Raw genomic sequence first — 21,534 nt, 5'->3', positions numbered from 1 at the left:
TAAAATCCCTGCAGACTACAGCAATGGAGTTGTCAGGGAGGTTTCTAATTTTCCCTTTAGGTTCAAAAAGGTTACTCTCAGTTTTTAACCAAGTGAATGGATAATTTACTGTCTACGAGCCAATCCTAACACGATTGTAATGCTTTAGATAATATTTGAGATATAACTAGAGGATCTCTCTGTGAAAATAATATTGCACTATCATCAGCATATAAAAAAACTTGCACTCCGAATTTATACTAACTTGCATATCATTAACAGAGATAAGGAATGATAGAGGTCCCAGTAAACTCCCTTGGAGCACCCCACAAGCAACATTGTTTGTCTCAGAGTTTGTCCCGTTTACATTGACTATTTGCTTTTTTAATGGGAATGAACCATCCAACCGAATCAATTCTCATTATTTTGAGTTGTTCACATAGGATATCGTGGTAAAGAGTGTCAAATGCCTTCTTCTGATGATCCAATAGTACCATTACAGTGAACAAACATTTAGTTGTATGGGACCTTATGTGATCAACCAGGTGATCATGAATGAGACTCGAATCGGTAGAGAACGAGTTTCTGAAGCCTGATTGAAGTTCATATGAAATTTTGTTTGATCTCTAATATGTTTCAAGTTGCTTATATACAGAGTTCTCTAAAATTTTAGAAACAATACTAAGAATGCTAACTGGTCGGTAGTTCTCTGCCTTCAACCTATCTTTCTTTTTGAAAAGTTGTTTAACTTTTGCGAGTTTCATATCATCTGGTACTGTACCCTCTGATATAGATCGGTTAATCAGAACATGATAAGAATTTTAATGCTGCATCTTTTAGAAGCCGAGCAGGAATGTTATCGAGACCAGTGCTTTTGCAAGTATTCAGGTTTCGCAGTTCCTTGGGAACGAATTCTTCAGAAATGTGGTTAAGATGAAATCTGGATTGATTCAGATATCTTTTTGCGTAAAATTTCCTTATCAAATCAGAATTTGCACCATAAAGGCCTTTGCTAGGATGTAGATCTCATCTTCGACCAGTTTAGATGCAACTTTTGTAAAGAAAGAATTTAAGTGGTTCGCAATAGTAAGCCCTTCGTGACAGTTTTCTCTGTCAACTTTTCAGAACAACATTTACATTATACTTCTTATCATTTTAATATCCAGGATATTTTAATTGATTCCAAAATTGTTTTGGATTATTCTTGTTTCTTGTGGATTCCTTCCAGTAAACGTTTTATATGCTGGACGATGTGAATTTGGCCTGGATGAATACCGTCTTTATATAAAGACCATTTTTTTTATATTTGATTTCTTTTATTCTTATTTTTTGGCACTTTATGATGATATCTTTGGATAATTTTGGTCCTTGTATTTCATCATTGATATACTTGATTCCCAAGTTCAGGGTGTCGATAATTTGGTTACGACACTGGTCGGATATTTATTTTACTTCTGAGTAGTGACTTCTTGTTTTGAACATCCAAAAAGATGATGACAGCGTCGTTATTCCATCTGAATATGCAGCATTTAAAGTTTGTGTAATCATGGACTACTGACTCAACTGTTTTAGTATTGTCTATTTTGACAATGGTTTGTGTTTCCTTTTATTTCAGGTTAAAAAAACGTAATGAAGGAGAGTAAAGAAATGTACCTGAAGAGAAATGGAAGTTTGCGTTTATGAAGTCATTGAAGAAGAGGAACAACATCTTGGATGGTTTTACAGCTTATTTTTCTGTATTTGTTCCAAACAATTATTATTTGTATGTTTTAATTTAAAATGTTTGTTATGCCAATATGTTTTATTTTTGCCACACGGAGGTAATATCGTTTGTATATACTGTAACCTATTACTGTAAAAAAAATTGTATTTTGGGTGTGCTATTTTTATCCCAATTCCATTTTTTGAAATTATCATTGGTCTTTTTGTAGCCTATGATTTCAAAGATTTGTTTTAATTCATTATGGAATTATTTCAAATATTTACATCTAATGAAATAAAGATCATAATCTTCTTTAATGTTGCAGTAAATACATTTTGGTGACTCGCTTATTTATCATTTGATGTTTCTATTGATGTTAAGGTTTTATTCAGAAGTTTCCATCTAAATTCTTTTTATTTCTTGTTTTGTAATTCATTTAAAGGTGAATTCATTTGATGATCTTGTCATGACATTTGTATAATTTATTGATAGTTTTTTCCTAGTAAATGGTAGCAATGGTTTTTCTGGATATTTGATTTACAAAGGTTTGTAATACATGGTTATAAGTGCTGTATATGGGTTCTCCATGTGTCATTTTGTTCTAAACATACTTATTATGTTTTTCTATTTTTTTTCTTTCCAATTGGTAGTTATTTCTGCAATGAAATATGTTTTTTATATGTTGTTATAAATATGGGTAAATAATATAGGATGAAAACACAGGATTTTGAGAATGTCAAAATATAAATAAAATGGTAATTAATTGATAAGCAATGACTCGATGTTTAATTTTTCTGGAGCCTTCACTGTTGTAATATATGGAACAGACAAACATTTGACTCTGCTGTTTCCTAATATCGGTCATTATCCTATCCTCAATCTAATTAAAATTGGACTTGTAATTCCGCTCCACTACGATACTCTACGTTACGCTCCAATACAAGATCTAACGATGCCCCGTTCGAGGTCACCTCAGCATAACCTCTGGCCTAGAATCGGAACATCTCGGGACGTACTATTATCCGTTTACACTTCCGAATGAATCAACCACACCAAAGATTCTGTAAGCGACAAGCTGATTAGCTAACCATAGGGGTCATACTGAGGTGACCTCGAACGGGGCATCGTTAGATCTTGTATTGGAGCGTAACGTAGAGTATCGCAGTGGAGCGGAATTACAAGTCTAATTTTAATTAGATTGATCCTATCCTAAGCCGTTATCTGACCGACAATCCTATTAAGATATTTACGTTCTCCCACAATGTCATATCATATGTCGTTTTATTTTGTATTACTTAAAGATTCTCCACCGCCGACAGAGCATAAATGGTATTCAACATTTGAACAATTATTAGTTTTTAATCGTGTATATATATATATGTCTAATAAACACATAAGATAATTATGATGTGGATGCAAACAATCAAATGTCTTACTACTGTAACAGTGATGGAAGGTCTATAGAAACAGTCATGGCGTAGTCCTTGGTTACTGTGCGGTTTGATAATAGGCCTTTACGACACATGAAGCTGTTAACAGGACATTATTATTTCGATCGGCTTCTTCTTTATCCAATACTTATGCTGCATGTATTTTGACTACTCATCATAACGCTGTTGTCTATCTGAAGAGACACAGCTGGAATAGAAAATAGCAGAAAGCTCAACAATTACTCTGTTTCTATTAAACGAACGAATTTTACCACCAGTGGCCATATCAGAGTACGTAACTGAACTCGAGAATATCAGAAAGCTCTTAGAAACAACCACACTGTTCAACGGGAAAAAACGTTGAAATCAAGTTTACGTTAATATTATCATATATCGGAAATGGATGTAACATCAAGTGTTGATATCGGATTTCGCTACGAAGGTCTATTGTTTATACCAGTCTTACTTGGCGCAATGCTTGGTATCCCGGGGACAATTCTCACGGCTCGATTCTACGGACAACGGGTCAAGAAAACTTCTACTTCGATGGCTCTGTCCCTCACTGCGCTAGCCATTTTTGATATGATAACGTTAGTTCTGAATATTCCAACAGGAGGGACGTCATTGATCAAGTTTTACGCCGAGGGATGGGAGACAATTTCAGAAGCAAATTTTGTGCCTTTTATCAAGGGCATACCACGGTACTGGTCAAACATGACACTTCTTCTGGCTGCGAGTGAACGTGTTGTGTGTGTCGTCTTTCCCCACAAGACCAAGGCTATCTGCACCAGGCGTTTTGGTATTGTGGCTATTGTTCTGATCATCATAATGGGGCCTATCGTTCTTTTTCCGTTTTGTCTTGTCGAGGAGCTGATTGCTATGCCGTCAAATAATACAATTGTTTATTTACAAACTCAGTCAATTATACTCATTGACCACGATCTTTTAAAAGACATAGCAGTAGCAAGCACTGTATTGTATCTTGGAGTTCCTGTCATCGGGGTTTTGATTTGTAACATTTGCTTCGTGAGTGTAATGCTGTACCGCTTTAAATCCAAGACCGCGAAAAACACAAGAACCACCATGACGCCGTCCCAGATGAAGGAATTACGTGCAACAAAACTAATCCTGATTGTCACTGTTATATTTCTGATAAGTGCGAGCCCTGTGGCGATCATGTATTATCTAATTGTTACGATGGATAAAACTGTTTCTATGGGATTCTTTTTGGTGATCAGACCAGTTTGTCAAAGCCTGGAAAGTCTGAATTACTCTTTGAACTTTTTCGTATACTACACCGGGAGCAGGAACTTCCGAATGGAAACTCGTGAAACAATGTATCGTATATGTCACTGTTGTAAACCAACAAGGATAACACCAGTAATTAAAATAAAAATATAAGGTATTGTACAAATTCTTTTGTTAATTTTTTTGATGTTTTGTAATCGTGCGAAATGGCATACTAAAAATTCAATGTTTCATCGTTGATTTGTGATGTTTTGTAATTGTTAGTTAATGCTAAGTATAAATTCCATGTTTCAGTATTGAGTTTTGATGTTTTGTAATTGTTAGATTTATAATAAAAAATTCAATGTTTCATCATTGATGTTTGGTAATTGAAGGTATTGCATAGTGAAAATTCCATGTTTCATCATTGATGTTTTGTAATTGTAAGGTATGGCATTAAAAAATCAATGTTTCATCATTGATGTTTGGTAATTGAAGGTATTGCATAGTGAAAATTCCATGTTTCATCATTGATGTTTTGTAATTGTAAGGTATGGTATAAGTAAAAATCCAATGTTCCATCATTGATGTTTTGTAATGGTAAGGTATCGCATAGTAAAAAATCCAATGTTTCATCATTGATGTTTTGTAATTGTAAGGTATCGCATAGTAAAAATCCAATGTTTCATCATTGATTTTTTGTAATGGTAAGGTAGCGCATAGTAAAAATCCAATGTTCCATCATTGATGTTTTGTAATGGTAAGGTATCATATAGTAAAAATCCAATGTTTCATCATTGATGTTTTGTAATGGTAAGGTAGCGCATAGTAAAAATCCAATGTTTCATCATTGATGTTTTGTAATGGTAAGGTATCATATAGTAAAAATCCAATGTTTCATCATTGATGTTTTGTAATGGTAAGGTATCATATAGTAAAAATCCAATGTTTCATCATTGATGTTTTGTAATGGTAAGGTATCGCATAGTAAAAATCCAATGTTTCATCATTGATGTTTTGTAATGGTAAGGTATCATATAGTAAAAATCCAATGTTTCATCATTGATGTTTTGTAATGGTAAGGTATCATATAGTAAAAATCCAATGTTTCATCATTGATGTTTTGTAATGGTAAGGTATCGCACAGTAAAAATTCAATGTTTCATCATTGATGTTTTGTAATTGTAAGGTATGGCGATAATAAAAATTCAATGTTTCATCATTGATGTTTTGATGTTTTGTAATTGTTAGATAAGTTATTAAAAATTCAATGTTTTGATGTTTTTTAATTGTTAGATAAGTTATTAGAAATTCAATGTTTTGATGTTTTTTAATTGTAAGGTATGGCATAGTAAAAATTCAATGTTTCTTCGTTGATATTTTGTAATTGTAAGGTATGGTATAGTAAAAATTCAAATGTTTTTTTCGTTGAAGTTTGATGTTTTGTAATGTATGGTACATCGTTGATTTTTTATTGTTTTTCATCATTGATGTTTTGATATTTGTAATTGTAAGGCATGGTAGTAAAATTTTAATGTTTCATTATTGATGAATAATCATTGTTTGATATAGTACCAGATAATGCGTAAATAATTTAAAACAACTTGTGAAAAACAATCTTGATTGTATTAAATTAATTCATCATATTTAAATCTAAATATATATTGTAATCATTTTATTGCCGTCTTCAATTTTAATTTGATATCTGTTTTATAAACTTACCCGTGTGCTCTTAACTTAATTTTTCAATCGCTTTTGCTCCATCGCCGACAGAGCATAAACGATACTCGTCATTTGTATAATATAATTTTGTGTTTACTCATGTAAATGTATGTGAAAGTAACACAAAAATAATGTGAAATGATTTGTTTTGCTATTGGTGGATGCGCAATCAGTACTTCATTCCATATATAGACATTATTTCATGGACTTTTTTCGGGACGCAAATAATTCTTTTTTTTTAATATGTTATTTTCTTGAAGTAAAATAAGAAGCTCAAACTTTTCAATGACGGTAATTGTGTAAAGAATTTAACTTTTGTAACTGATGAAAAATATTAATTCGTCTGCTCCTATTTTTCTGTAGAAAAATACCTTTCGTCAGCAGTGTAGTACATTTAACGTTTTTAATGTCCCTATTTAACTTTACATATTTTATTTCACTGATCTACATTTTATGCCAAATATGTTTTAATGAATCATTTTGATCTATCCTACACTTGATAATTGTTTTATCTGAAATGACCTTAGCTATCGAACCAAACACACAAACCTTAATTGTATACACATGTACATATAAATATGTAACTAAGTAAAGAAGAAACGATTGAATTTAGATTAGTTCAGTTATATCTTATTCTACCACAAAAGGCGGTGTTATTCAACTCTCGTAACATTTAAAAAAAAACACTGCAGCTGTTGATTAACAATTTGTTTATACCACGTTGTTTATACCACACGTGGTATAAACTCTGTACGCATTCTGATTGGCTGACACGGTGAACTTTGACCGATCTAGTTATTTCTCAGTGTTACGTAATCATTGTCAACGTCATCAATAATCAAATGGCGTCATTTTATGTTGTGATCGCGCCTGACGTCCAAAACTGCCGTTAGAAAGCGTATGCGTCGTGGTCGATGTGTCAAAATACGTGACGTTTTCGTATACATGTTAAATTGACATTTAGCACTAATAATACATCTTAACGGACAAGAATGATAAGTTTCGTAGATTTAACGTGTATAAAACGAACTTGATTTTGAATATAGCTTGATGATTATCTGGTGGGAAAGTGACAATGCCGTGTCGCGCGAAAGCTTTTACATGTATACATGTAGTCCGACATTGAGTTTTATTTTCTGAAAGCAACTATGAAGATTTGAACTCAATTAGACGTTAAATGAGTATTGTTCAACCCTAAAGATGTTCCAAATTAGAAGAATTTGATATCAATGGAATTCTCATCCGTCAAGATCTAACATTAGTACTCAAGGTCAATTTCACATGTATGAAAACGTCACGTATTTTGACACAATGACCACGACGCATACGCTTTCCAACAGCAGTTTTGGACGTCAAGCGGCGATCACAACGTAGAATGACGTCATTTGATTATTGTTGACGTTGACAATGATGACGTGACACTGAGAAATAAGTAGTTCGGTGATCAGACCAGTTTGTCAAAGCCTGGAAAGTCTGAATTACTCTTTGAACTTTTCCGTATGCTACACCGGGAGTAGGAACTTCCGAATGGAAACTCGTGAAACAATGTATCGTATATGTCACTGTTGTAAACCAATAAAGGTAACACCCTTATATTAAAATATAAGTTATAATACAAATGCAATGTTTTCTCATTGATTTTTGATGTTTTGTAATAACTATTGTACTAATATGCGGGATAATGTGTAAATGATTTAGAACAACTTGTAAAAAAATAACCTTGATTGTATTTATTCCCCATATCAGACACAGACTTAACACAATTTTAAACTTTCTTTACATATTTAACATCTGCATATATTGCCCTACACACACATAAAACATTTTAAACTGATTCAACATTAATATCCAATCAGCTGGCTTCGAAACATTCACCTCTCTATGCAATCTTGTGCCCACAAGGGGTTTCCCTGAAATCCATAATTAAGATGATAAATTTACAGCGGACAAAATGAAATTTTGATATTTAAACCTCGTATTGTTAGATACTAACCATGTATTCTCTATATAAATGTATATAGAGAATACACAGTTAGTATCTTACAATATTATGGATGTTTTGGTGCGAGATTTAGGAAAGCCGACATAAATCTAACCGTGTATTCTGTTTATCTAGCAACTATAAGCTAATAAATGACATTCAAAACGAAAGCAAAATACCTGTTATTTACTTGGTTTGGCTTGAAGCGAGATGCTTCTATGGGACGCAGGAAAAAACATCCACTAAACCAGAATGAATGGGTACTGCTTTCTACTGCCATGGGGAATATATAAGCACCTTCAGTCCCAGTAATCCTTTTATTAAAAGTCGGAGTATAATATCATTGAAACAGACATGGAAATACTCAATCATTCATTAACAAATAATTATCTATGTATACCTTTGTCATGAGTCAGAAATTGACGGATAAAGCACAAGTTTATTTCACAGTAGATATCGTTCAGTATATGTTATGGAGATAAGCCGAAAACTGTACAATATGTTGGAGAGAGATCTGTATCGAGGCCCGTCAAAGCCGATATATGTTCTCTCTCTAACATATTATACAGGTTGAGGCGTATCTCTAACTTAAAACATAGCAAGTCTTTGTGTTAATAAAGTACACTTTTATTTCTAATATAAGCCTTTTTTGCCTTTGTCTATGAGCTCAGGTAACTCTACCAATGTGCATTCAACCATGACAAATTCATTATAGACAATGGCAACATAGAATTACCTTTGCCTGTGTTATATGTGATGAATAGCATTCATGAACGGAATGCATGAAGCATGCTTTTGGGTTGGACAACTATCTGTAAATTCATTTTCACCATGTCCACTGACAGTGATGGAGGGATATTACATTCTTAATTTAAGCGATATAATAAGGTGACTTTAGTGACTTTTATTGCTAAAAGGACATTTCTCTCCCATGTCTAATGTCATAAAAAATTGACATATGAAACTAGATTTGCAATTTAGTCGTTTGTTTGAAAGCGTCTTGATTAAAATGATAACATAATAGTGATTTCCAGGGTAGTTTAAAAAAAGTTGTTGCCCCCAGAACTTACATTCAATTCAGAGGATTTAAAATTTCGACCTCTCTAGGGACAATCTTGGATTTATTTATACCATGTGCAATTTCATTCAACAAGCCAATGGGATTTAAGTGTTGAAACAATATCAAAATAAGTGTTAGACTACAGTGAAGATGATTTTGAAATTTAAAATCAAAAGTGGTGTACAAAAACAACAAGGTTTTCATAAAGCGGAAATTGGGGTTAATGTTGTAGATAAGTGTTAAATGGTGAATTCATAATAAGGAGGAAACTCTATCTGGGATATATACAGAAATTCTATGGATGTGTTTAATTCTGAATCAATACATGATTAAATTCTCTTCATATTCATTGTGTGGGATTTCATTCGTAATTTGGATTTAAAAATTATGGAATCTTCCGGCAGGTTGTGTGTTAACACAATTGCGGGATCATGCCCGGAGACATATACTCACCCGTATTGTGTAACTCTCCCATAGGTTACATTTAAATTAGAGTCATATATAAGACAGTAAAAGGTAACATACAGGACAGTTACAGGTAATGGTCCCATAATCCGGGATAAAGTACAGAAACAACTATAGATGACATCACAAATATGTTTTAAATATAAATATGAGACAGTTGCAGGATGAATTATATGCTGTAAGACTCTTTCATATGTGGATATGAAGGATAGGGGTATTCTATCCGAGGGTTTTACAACATTTTGTGTTCCCGGGGGTAGAACATCCCTATCCTTCATATTCACGTATGAAAGAGTATTTTTCACCGATACACGTGTACCTCGACGTTTCATTGCTATTTTACTACTACGATTTTCCGCCATTTTGAAATAAATTCGGAAGAAAAAAAAACGCGACTGCAGGTCAATTCCCCATAATGTAATATTTTCGACGCAAATCCCGCGGTGGCCGAGTGGTTAAGATGTACCGACATATTACCACATGCCCTCCACCTCTGGGTCGCGAGTTCGAATCCCATGTGGGGCAGTTGCCAGGTACTGGCCGCTGTCGGTGATTTTTCTCCGGGTACTCCGCCAACAAACCTGGCACGTCCTTAAATGACCCTGGCTGTTAATAGAACGTTAAACTAATAAAAAAAAAAGCAAATCCCGTTGTGTGTATATTTTAAAGTAAACCATGACTATAGTTTCTGAAAAAGATGGTTAAATTGTACTGAGAATATAGAAATTTTGTTGACGCTTTGACGTCATGAGGATTTAGTGTATGGTACTATAGCCATAATTATTTCTTTTATTTTCATGAAACTTATTAGCTCCTTTGTCAATTACTCACTCATATTTCGGCACCAATGTGAATGAATATGATATCTTGATGATCAACTTGTATTCTAGGTTCGTTTTGCAAAACTTCCGACCATAATGATCGTGATCATCGTCTAGTGTTAAAGCTATATAAATCACACATACAAATAGCATGTTACAAGCTAATACTAAGATTACTGACTTCCCAAAATACCATTTACAACACTACACCTGCTGCGTCATTTCTTAATTGCACCATTCGATGAAGCGTATTATGGGTAATAAAGAAAATACGAACAACAAAGCGATCATGGCGAAGGCAATAGCAAAGTATAATTAGTATTGACCCCGTGGGCAAGAATGACATTGAAAGTTCTTCGAGTCGCAGAAATGAATAGGTTTCGATCAGTACACTGGACTATAGTGTAAAATAATACGGCTTATACAATCTAGGTTTTTCTCTTTCCTATACTATTTCTCCCACCATTCACTGATTTGTCACCGATGCCGTGGGGGATTTCTCTGTAAACCCCTAGGGTATGACAGATTGCGCGCGCTAACCTTTTGAACCTGAAGACAATTACGTGACGTCATGACTTCATGCGGTGTGACAGTGGCGTGCATTGCCGATGACGATGGAATCATGTTCATGTCGCGGTGAAAATGCTTTTGTTTAGGCTATCTCTTCTTTTTCTTTTGTATGTGAGAAAAAGAATTATTCCCTACCTATGAGGGTGTGACAACAAAATCACAAACCTCGGGGGAATTCCTGAATGTCCAACCCTCGGCAAGCCTTGGGTTGGACGTTCATGAATTACAGTACCCATCGGGTTGTGATTTTGTAGTCACACCCTCTAGGTAGGGAAAGATTCTATTGTTCTCATTGAAATTGGTAAAATGCTTCATTCCAGAATGTTCCGTTATACAGATTTTATTGACAGAGGTCGTCCTCAAATGACCCTAGCTGATAATAGGACGTCAATCTAATCAAATAACCAACCAATCTTACAGTTCACGAGGAGGAACGAGGATTAGTATCCAATCCAATCGTCGCAATATCAGCTGCCATAAGGGTATTTGAGTCAAGCCAAACTGCATCCTCGATACTCCAGAGGTTCCCATCACTTACGATCTCTACACCCCTGGACTATTTCATAGTAAAATTGAAGGCAGCTCAGCGGAAAACAGCTAAACCAATCACAGGCGTGCAAATATTTCCTTTGAAGACTACAGAGAGAGCGACGCACAACATCGATCAAAGCCACACAGACAACCACAGTGTACCGTTATATGGCTCTTTTGATGTACATCAAACGACTAAATTACATATTTTGTTCTGTTGCCTCCAATTTTACAATGAGATAGTCCAGGGATGTAGATATCGTAAGAGATCGAAGCCCCTGGAGTGGGCCTATCGAGGATGGCCAAACTGCAGCATGGATTGTTGTCGTTGTGCAAAAAGCCGTCCGAGACTAGCACCAAACTTTGGGGCATGATGTCTTTCCAGGAGGTATTATGCACATTACATTACAGAGTTACTTACCTTGCGGGTAGGTATTTGATTGTGACGTCATTATTTTGTGAGCGCAATTCACGTTGTTTTCTCCGAAACGTATGACGTTACGCTCACAAACACATGACGTCACAATCAATACCTACCCGCTTGTGCAGATAACTCTGTAATATGTAAATTCGGAATTATGTAATATAAGACTCTTTCATATGAAGATATGAAGGATAGTGATATTCTACCCGAGGGTCACAAAATGTTTTAAAACCCGAGGCTTCCCTATCCTTTATATCCAAGTATGAAAGAGATTTTTCCACTGATGACCCAACGTTTTATTGCAATTTTTAAATAAATTCGAAAAAAAAAAAAAAAAAAAACGCGACGGCAATTCGATTCCCCATACATGAAAATTTGATGTTTTCAGCGCAAATTCCGTTGTTTGTATCTTTAAAACTAAACCAAGACTATTATAGTTTCTGAAGAAAAAAAAATTAAATTGTACTGAGAATATAGTCATTTTGTTGACACTTCGACTCATGAGTATTTTTTGTATGCGTTGTATGCATTGGCGTTGCGTATCGATTTGGAAAAAGAATCACTTGAAAAAATTGGAATCGTACATTAAAACTTTCTTATTTTATCAAATAGTCTAAAAAATATAAGCATTGATTACAGTATTTTTTAATTTCTTCGGGGTTAAAATTTTTTTTTATTTTGCAAATTTTTGTGAGAATCCGCAATAATTGACCTAAAATGACTACATGTATAAGACTGTAGGAGTTATCGCCCTTACTTAGAGTCGTAATTGTCATACTATTAAACCTAAAATTACCAACATTTTGAGAATTCCTGTCAGACCATGAAGCCATCTAATGGCCTTGTCCTGCAAGTAAGGGTTATAACTGTACAGGTCTGCTGTCCGTATTACATAATCTTAAAAGGCGACTAAATGGAATATTATCTTTTCTTTCTTTCTAACTTACTTTTTTCTTCCAAACGTCTCCCTTGACACCACATCACTTTTGGCCTTCGGTTGAGCGTTCGCCCCTGTGAGGTACATGTAGGCTCGATTTGGATCCTGTCACCTGGCTATGGTGGCATATTTCTGCCATCGTGTTATTTTAGGTCGAGTTATGTAACGTAACTTTGCCGAGATAATTATGTCGACCTGTCGAGTTATATCATGACTTGTTGAGATATTTATGTCGGCAAGTCGACTTACATCATACATCCTGGAAAATTGACTTACCTTATTACGACGAGATCCACGATAGTCAGTCGCGATAGTGTAACTCGACTTTCCAATATGAATATGTGGACTTATATATCTCAACAAGTCATGTTATAACTCGACTGGTCAACGTAACTATATCAAAAAGTCATCTTATAACTCGACTTGCCGACATCACTATCTGGTCAAAGTTGAGTTACCCTAAGTCGACCTAAACAAACTCGATGGCAGAAATATGCCACCATAATTTACATCACGGAAAGTCGACTTACTTCCTGGAAAACTGACTTACCTTATTACGACGAGATCCACGAAAGTCAGTCGCGATAGTGTAACTCGACTTTCCAATATGAATATGTGGATTTGTCGTGTTAAAACTCATCTTACCGACATAAATATCCCAACAAGTCATGTTATAACTCGTCTGATCAACATAACTATATGAAAAAGTCATGTTATAACTCGACTTGCCGACATAACTATCTGGTCAAAGTCAAGTTACCATAAGTCGACCTAAACTAACTCGATGGCAGAAATATGCCACCATACAGTCGCGATAGTGTAACTCGACTTTCCAATATGAATATGTGGATTTGTCGTGTTAAAACTCATCTTACCGACATAAATATCCCAACAAGTCATGTTATAACTCGACTGATCAACATAACTATATGAAAAAGTCATGTTATAACTCGACTTGCCGACATAACTATCTGGTCAAAGTCAAGTTACCATAAGTCGACCTAAACTAACTCGATGGCAGAAATATGCCACCATACAGTCGCGATAGTGTAACTCGACTTTCCAATATGAATATGTGGACTTATATATCTCAACAAGTCATGTTATAACTCGACTGGTCAACGTAACTATATCAAAAAGTCATCTTATAACTCGACTTGCCGACATAACTATCTGGTCAAAGTTGAGTTACCCTAAGTCGACCTAAACAAACTCGATGGCAGAAATATACCTGGCCGTGACACACCAAAGTCTATAAAAGTGGTAGTTTAAAGTTGTATGGTCTATAACTTTCGTATGGTGGCATATTTCTGCCATCGAGTTAGTTTAGGTCGACTACAGGTCGACATAATTATCTCGGCAAAGTTACGTTACATAACTCGACCTAAAATAACACGATGGCAGAAATATGCCACCATAGTAAATCGACTTGCCGACATAAATATATCAACAAGTCATGATATAACTCGACAGGTCGACATAATTATCTCGGCAAAGTTACATTACATAGCTCGACCTAAAATAACACGATGGCAGAAATACGCCACCATACTTTCGCTCTTTTGGTCATAGTGAAAACTGTTTAAGTGTTATACATATTTTTCTCCGTCTGCCTGAGGTTTAAACTTTCTAATTTTACCACTTTTTATAAAGTTGCAGCACTGGGAGAAAGTAAAAAACCTGTTTAACGTGTACACGTGAAAAATAGGCTCGAAAGATGCCGAATCATTCCGAACTCTTCCGAACATCGTCGCGACAATCTCGAAGTAAAACGAGAGTTGTGAAACCAAGAGAAAATATCAACAATTTTTCATAAACAAAACATGTGGTCGACCTCATCAGACTCTATCTACAAAGAAAATAATGCTCGCACATTACAATATTTGATACACACAACATTTTACGGTAATGTGTAAATTGGATGTTTCAAATACTCAATCTGTGGACATATACCAGCATGATTTGCTCATATAGGCCAGAAGGAAAACGTAAACAAACACGTGTGCTCGTGCAGGACGTGTCGAACGTCAGTCACGTGATACAAGGACGTATATCACTTATAAATCCTTGCGTGATACGATTAGGAATCCGACAAAACCCGAAGTCACTGAACATGGCGGTGATTGAAGGCGCTTTATTCAAAACCAGGAATATTTATATATGATTCCTAGATTTCGGCTCTCTTATAGGCCGACATATGCTTTTGGGGAGCTAAATCATCAAGTTACATGTCAATGTTTAAATATCAAATGTTTAAGTTACATATCGTTACAGTGAAATTAGCAACAATACAACTTTAACGCTCAGTGGACATTCGTTGTCAATATGTAATGTGACTGGCCATGGGTGAGGTGTGTTGTGTGGTGTCTTCGGTGGCATGCTTTAGTGATAGCGCTATAAAAAGTTCCACTATACAAGAATACACAGATCACAGTCTCCCAAAAAACACATTTCATACAAGTTTTATTGTTCACTCCGGCATATGAAACTGTGGTTTACGAGAAGCATTACATATACCTTTGTCAGCATGACAGGGGGGACATTACAAGATAAATTTTACAAATATTTAAAATTATAGATATTATAATTTTTATAAATTAATCTCATTGGTGGAAAAAGCCACTAAAATATACATTGTAATAAACTTTAACGAAAGCAGTAAAACTGTTGTAAATTTTACAAATCCAAATTATACAATGCAAAATTGTTTGACAAATCACAGGCGCACGTATTTTTGGTTTTTCTTTAGTTTGTGAATGCCTGTAGAGCAAATAAGATAAATTACAGTCGTACTATTATACGCAACATATTGAATATATATGCATATGGGAGGCTGCCCTTACATGACCCTGACTGTTAATAGGACGTTAATTAAGCCCCAATATACGTATCTGTTTTATTGTTTTTATGGGACTTTGAAATGTCAAAACAGTTAAATCCATGGTTTCCGTCCGATAACTTAAATATTTATTTTTTTTGTATTTTGTTTTATATCAATGAGATCTTTCATGGGTTCGATACTGGTCAAAATCCGACAATATTTACAAGAGTTACAATTACGGGACTTGATAACTTCACTTAATTATTAACAATATTTTAAATTGTAAATAATTATTTTTTGTGATGCTGTGCAGGCGACACATCCACTTCCGTGGAATTCTTGTTCATAATAACATATGTATGGGTTTTGAAATATCAGAAACAGGTATATATGTAAAATTTCTGGAAATGTACCTAATTAAATAAATAAAATGTCACGGTTGTTTGATAGATCAAATGATTGTTCTTGGTTTGAAATACATGTACAATGAAGTTTTAGTTCATTAATTAACATGTACATGTATTATGAATTAATTAATAACTTGTGAATATAATGGCACGAAGAGCGGAGCATTTCTAAGGTAACAGATACGCGAAAATATAAGAAAAAACACTTCAAAATTCAATCCTACACACTGACAGCTTCAGTTTGCGGCCGCCATTTTTTCATACCTATGGATAGGTTTGTGCGTTCTTCCGGTACTGCTCTCCAGAGTAAAGATATTTTACTAATGCAGATGCATAACAGGAGTAATTAAAAAAAATTAATGTTTTTTTAAATAATAATTAACACTTTGAAAATTAACCCTTTCACTACCGAATTTTTGAATTTGCCAGAAATGACGTTATAATTGATGACGCCAAAATTTGATGACGCGACATAAATAGGCTCGTCGAGAGTGATCACGTCAAAGATTATTGACGCGCGATTTGCCGATGGAAGTGACGTCGAATTGTCTAATTTATGTGTTTTCACCGAATTGTTCGGACCCAAAAGAAAAATAGATATTTGCAAACACTAATAAATAATCACAAACTTATTTTATTTCATAACATTTAAGCGGTCGGATATATGCAAATTCCAATACATTTATGAAATAATATAAGTAGTGATCCAGTATTCGGCCACGTCATTTTTATATTCAATAGACCTATGTGCAAAGACAGATAATTTAATCTCATAGCTGATATGTGAAATAACCCTTAGACAACTTCTGGGTTGAAACGTGTTTTAGTTTCTAGCAAATCTAGAGATTTAGGTAGCATCGTATAATTCTCTGACTCTAGCTAAAAATTATGTTATTAGCGTAGCCTAGCAATAAATTAACCTTGCACGTGATTATGAGAAAATCTGCAGTCCGAGTCCATGAAATGTTTGCATCGGTAGACAACACAATATGTATAAATAAAATATTTATATTTCAAGTTTAATGTAGTTTAATGTTTATTTTTAAGCAATATTTCTTTATTTCTAATGTCTTTTAACACAGAGATGTGATGGCCCCTACATATCAAAGAGAAAGGGCGTCTACAAAAAGCTCAGGTGTCGCATGTTTACGGAACTTATATATCGCGCATGCGTAGTATTCATGTTCCGTCTATGCTGTCAGACAGCCTCCCGGTTTGACAAAATACTAACTAAAACAAATGATCTGATGATATTCCACCAGAAATAGGAACCGGATGGGTTGACGCAACATGTAAAGTAATTCTGGGAGGAGAAATGAACTCTCTGTATGTATAGTTCGGCCAGAAATCGTAATAACGTGTGCTGCAAATAGGCAAAATGGCGACCAACCTTCTGCAAACAAGTGAATTTCGCGAACGAGAAAACGATGTGAGCAGTGTCAAAGAAGGGTCAGAAGATGGTAAGATCATATTTTTAAAGCATGTACGTTCACCAATAGCTGCTGAGCTTCGCTGATACACGCTAGCTGGGTTTGATTTTATTATTTACAACTGGAATATTCTGTCTGAGAATGTACGGATGACGAATAAGGACAGTTGATGATAATTTTGTCTGTGGTAAAAATCAATGTGGACAATAGTTCGAGTAGGCCTACAATATATCGAAAAAGAACTTGTGTATATTTGTTGATAGGGACTTTTTTATTATTCATATGAACACCCGTGTTATATGTGGTGTTTGCTTGATTATACACGGATCAGATGTGACAGTCTAAAATATTCACTAGTAATATTATTATGGTGAATCATCGCTATTTTTGCTCAAACCACATGTTGTTATCAGTTTGATCATGCAAATAATAACAAATTATCGAACATTTTTTTTCTTTCTTAATAAATTAACTTCCGAAGTTTGGGGTTAAATTAAGCTGTTCAAATATAAATCTCAACTTGAAGCAATTATATAATGCCAATCAACAATGGATCTTCTTGTTAGGTCCCTAATTTTCCCTGTATATTACCAAATTTAACATGGATGCTTCATGCATTATAATGGTTTTTGAATACTGCAATTGTGTTGAATTTATCAATTTTGTGGTCCAGTCCTGATTAAGTAAACCAAAATTTGGACTAACTAGAGAAACATCGAGGCATCATGCTGATGCATGCTACGCAAATAAAACACAGCTAGACCACTGAGTCCAGACTCTTAGATTTCTCAGAAGAAAAAGTTTAGACTTTGAAAGTGGAAACAATTGAAGTTTTCTCTGTATGTGCAGTAACTTATGTGGAAAAATTTGACTTATTAATAAAAAATAAGTCTGTTTCTGTTGTTTAGAGAATTTGGTGTCACACAAATTATTAAAGCTAGCATTAATCCTTACATCAAAGTTGTCATCAAGATTTGCGAAGTATTTATTTTCTAATTTTTGCTGTATGGAATGAACATAAGAATGAGCACAAGTAGCACATAAAAACACCTGCAAAACAGCCACAAACTGATAGGTAAAAATTTTCATACTGTCAGGCTTCACCGTAATTTGCACCCTGGGAACTTCAAAATATGTAATAATTAAAATAGGGAGATCAAGACACGAAGAATACTTCCTTTATCATGAAAGATCATGAATGTTCATAGTTGAGACACATCTCACAATTATTCTGAGTGACATTAATCACAGGTGTTTTCGAGATACCAAAACAATGTGCATATGCGTGGGCAAAGTACTATTTATCATCAATTAATCTCGTCTTCTGATGATTGTTACGTCACCAAATTCACGTCAAAATATGACGTCACAATCAAAAGCGGGGACTAATCAACTATCAATCATACTTTGCTCACATGACTTTGGTATCTTAAAATCATCATATCGGTTCACCTTTCCAATAAGATATAACAATGTGAATTATAATGTATTAAGAGCGCAACTCTCTGCGCGGCCGAAGGCCGCATAGAGCGAAGCTCTACTAACCATAACACGTGTGTGAGCATATAGATTCCAATACATTCCAGTACCCCTTGGACTTTGAAATGCAGGCAGCCATGTTTTAATTCTCGTTATCAGCACGACGAGATTTTATTTTTTTCTGTAGGCAAAACGTATCACCAGGATACACTATGAAATTACTTTAAGTAGTTTTAAATAAATACACAAGGATAAGGATGACACAATAAATGTTCTGGTCAAAATAATATACTGTCTGTGTGTTGTCAAGCGCACGGCACCGTCAGCCGTGACGTCAGGAGGCTTGGTGCTAAAGATGACGCCACATATTCCCTCGCATTTTTGACACATGGCATGTGCAAAGTTTTCCGCATTGGAGAGAAACAAGGTCGAAAAAAATGAAATAATCTAGTTGAATATTTCTTTCTAACCTGTATATGACGACTGCTAGACACAAGTATTGAAGAATAGCATTTACTAAAAATCAATGATCGGACTACAAGTTATCTAAATCTGAGGTTATAATCCTAACTATATTTACATTTTTTATATGTAGCTGCGCTCTTCTGAGGCTTTGCCTTAAATTCATATTAATTATGATAACACTATAATATATATATGTTTGTTTTAATTATTATTTTGTAAACAGGTAAATATACCTGGTATTCATGAGTTAAACAGAACTTATCAATATTGCTATTTCTTGGAGTAAATATTTCTTTATGTTATTATTTTGGCATTAAATTCATTTTTTGCAACATAATTTTATATAATGAACAAATATTACATGCAAGTTTTATTTCTAGAACAAATATTACATGCGAAGGAAATTTCCACATATAGATTTTGCCTTTGTGTAAATTTCAATGGTACAGTAACATTATGTACAGTACATGTAAAATAAGACCTGACTTTTATTTGAAATTTTAACTTAAATCTGCACTTGTTTGTAGAAATCATATAGCCTGGTGCAAAAACACATTGTGATTTATATAACTGCTTGGTGGTGTTTTTTGTTGTTGTTTTTTACAGTAGAGATGCATATATGCATGCTCAATTTGCCTTTAGTGGGGATCTGTATTGCGATATACACTGTCACTTCAAAATGAGGCAATATTTTAAATTCTTGCATTCACATTATAATGAACTATTTATACATACTGTTATACATGCATTTTAAATATTACTATGTCAGCTAGCCCATCTTAATATATATAAATAAACGCACCATTGCACTCAAAATCACTGAATATATTTGTGTTTGTTGCCTAATCAAGTAATTTTAGCAAAATATTGGAAATATGTTTAGGTTGAATGTACAAAACTATTTAAACTGTTTTATGAATAATCAGCTGTTGGATTGAATTTACTACAAAACATTTCACAATGATATTGACATTTATTGTTGTGATTTAATTTATCAACCGTACATGCATATGCCTGATCCTGATGTGACAGACATTTATTTGCAATTATCACAAACTCATTAAATCCAAGAATTAATAGAGATAATTACAGAATTTGTCATAATTAGTGCCTATGCTGTCTTCTGAAGAAGAATCAAAGTTGATGAAGTTAAAATATAATACACCTGACCCCCCTCCCCCACGTTCACCCAACAATTGATTCTAATTACAAAAAAGGTTGGAACATATATCATCCTGAAATTTCATAGGTGACTGATCATGATCATGACTGCACACAATGATATTACCGGTATTTTATTTTGTCTACATATAATACATGTATATATATAGTTTCTATCAAATAAATTGTACAATTCTAAAAATGTATAATTTGTCAGTTATTTGTAGGCTAAGTCTTACCATCCGAGTATAGTAATGTTAGGATGATTGTCCCTAACTATCGGTCAAGTGTCATGTCGACAGCAATTGATTTTAAAACAAAATTAATGTCCTTTGCGTTTTTAATGCCACTGAAAGAAACATGCACCATTGGGAACTCCTTGCATTGGATGTATATATAACTGTACAGATGGATGATTGGTAAATTTAGCATCCTGTACCATATGGTTTAGCTTAATGCAATGAAATCAGCATCAATTGGTTTATTATACAAAAAATAATCATACAACTTGCAAATATATATATCTAGTTAAATATCAATTAAAAAACGTCTCGGAATCCATTGTACTGTTGATAATTGATCAGTTTTAATGTGCGACTATCAATTGTGATTTTTCTGACCGATTCCCAACACGACATCCGAGTCAACAGATTCTGAGACTATCAATGTAATAAACGTTAGCTGATCATGAAAATGTACAGACAATATTCCCAAACAAAATGAAATTCTTAGTGAAGTTATTCAGTGTGTACATACATATGTATGAGATTGACCTGGAAATTGAGGACCTTTAATCCTGGTACATATATTGTTATTTAAACAGGTCACACCTATATATAGATTGTATAGGTATATTGATTTTATCCTGTGTATATTCAGTGTTCAGGGCTTTTTTTCAACATGATTTGGGGCCGAAAATCGG

General features: G+C 34.2%; 2 protein-coding genes across 10 annotated transcripts in view; both read left to right on the top strand.

Annotated features, from left to right (window-relative positions):
• Positions 1 to 3,510: 3,510 nt before the first annotated feature.
• LOC138305646 (galanin receptor 2b-like) lies at positions 3,511 to 4,512 on the top strand. The gene has a single exon (XM_069245942.1). The coding sequence runs from the start codon at positions 3,511 to 3,513 to the stop codon at positions 4,510 to 4,512; it is 1,002 nt and encodes a 333-aa protein (XP_069102043.1).
• A 12,741-nt stretch (positions 4,513 to 17,253) lies between these two features.
• LOC138306749 (phosphatidylinositol 4-phosphate 5-kinase type-1 alpha-like) overlaps positions 17,254 to 21,534 on the top strand; it is a 50,261-nt gene continuing 45,980 nt past the window's right edge. For all 9 annotated transcript variants that reach the window (XR_011205908.1, XM_069247216.1, XM_069247215.1 and 6 more), the window contains exon 1: positions 17,254 to 17,537. Coding sequence is in view for 8 of the 9 variants with exons in the window: in XM_069247216.1 (XP_069103317.1) it covers positions 17,456 to 17,537 (82 nt within the window). In the remaining variant the exon portion in view is untranslated. The remainder of the gene's footprint in view (positions 17,538 to 21,534) is intronic.

The sequence above is a fragment of the Argopecten irradians genome, chromosome 13 (genome assembly GCF_041381155.1).
Source record: "Argopecten irradians isolate NY chromosome 13, Ai_NY, whole genome shotgun sequence".
NCBI classification, from domain to species: Eukaryota; Metazoa; Mollusca; class Bivalvia; order Pectinida; family Pectinidae; genus Argopecten; species Argopecten irradians.
The sequence above is the reverse complement of the archived record's forward strand: the minus strand, read 5'-3'. Positions and strand labels throughout refer to the sequence as shown.

Excerpts from the sequence above, each read along its gene's own strand:
- LOC138305646 (XM_069245942.1), top strand. The coding sequence starts at position 3,511 with ATGGATGTAACATCAAGTGTTGATATCGGATTTCGCTACGAAGGTCTA.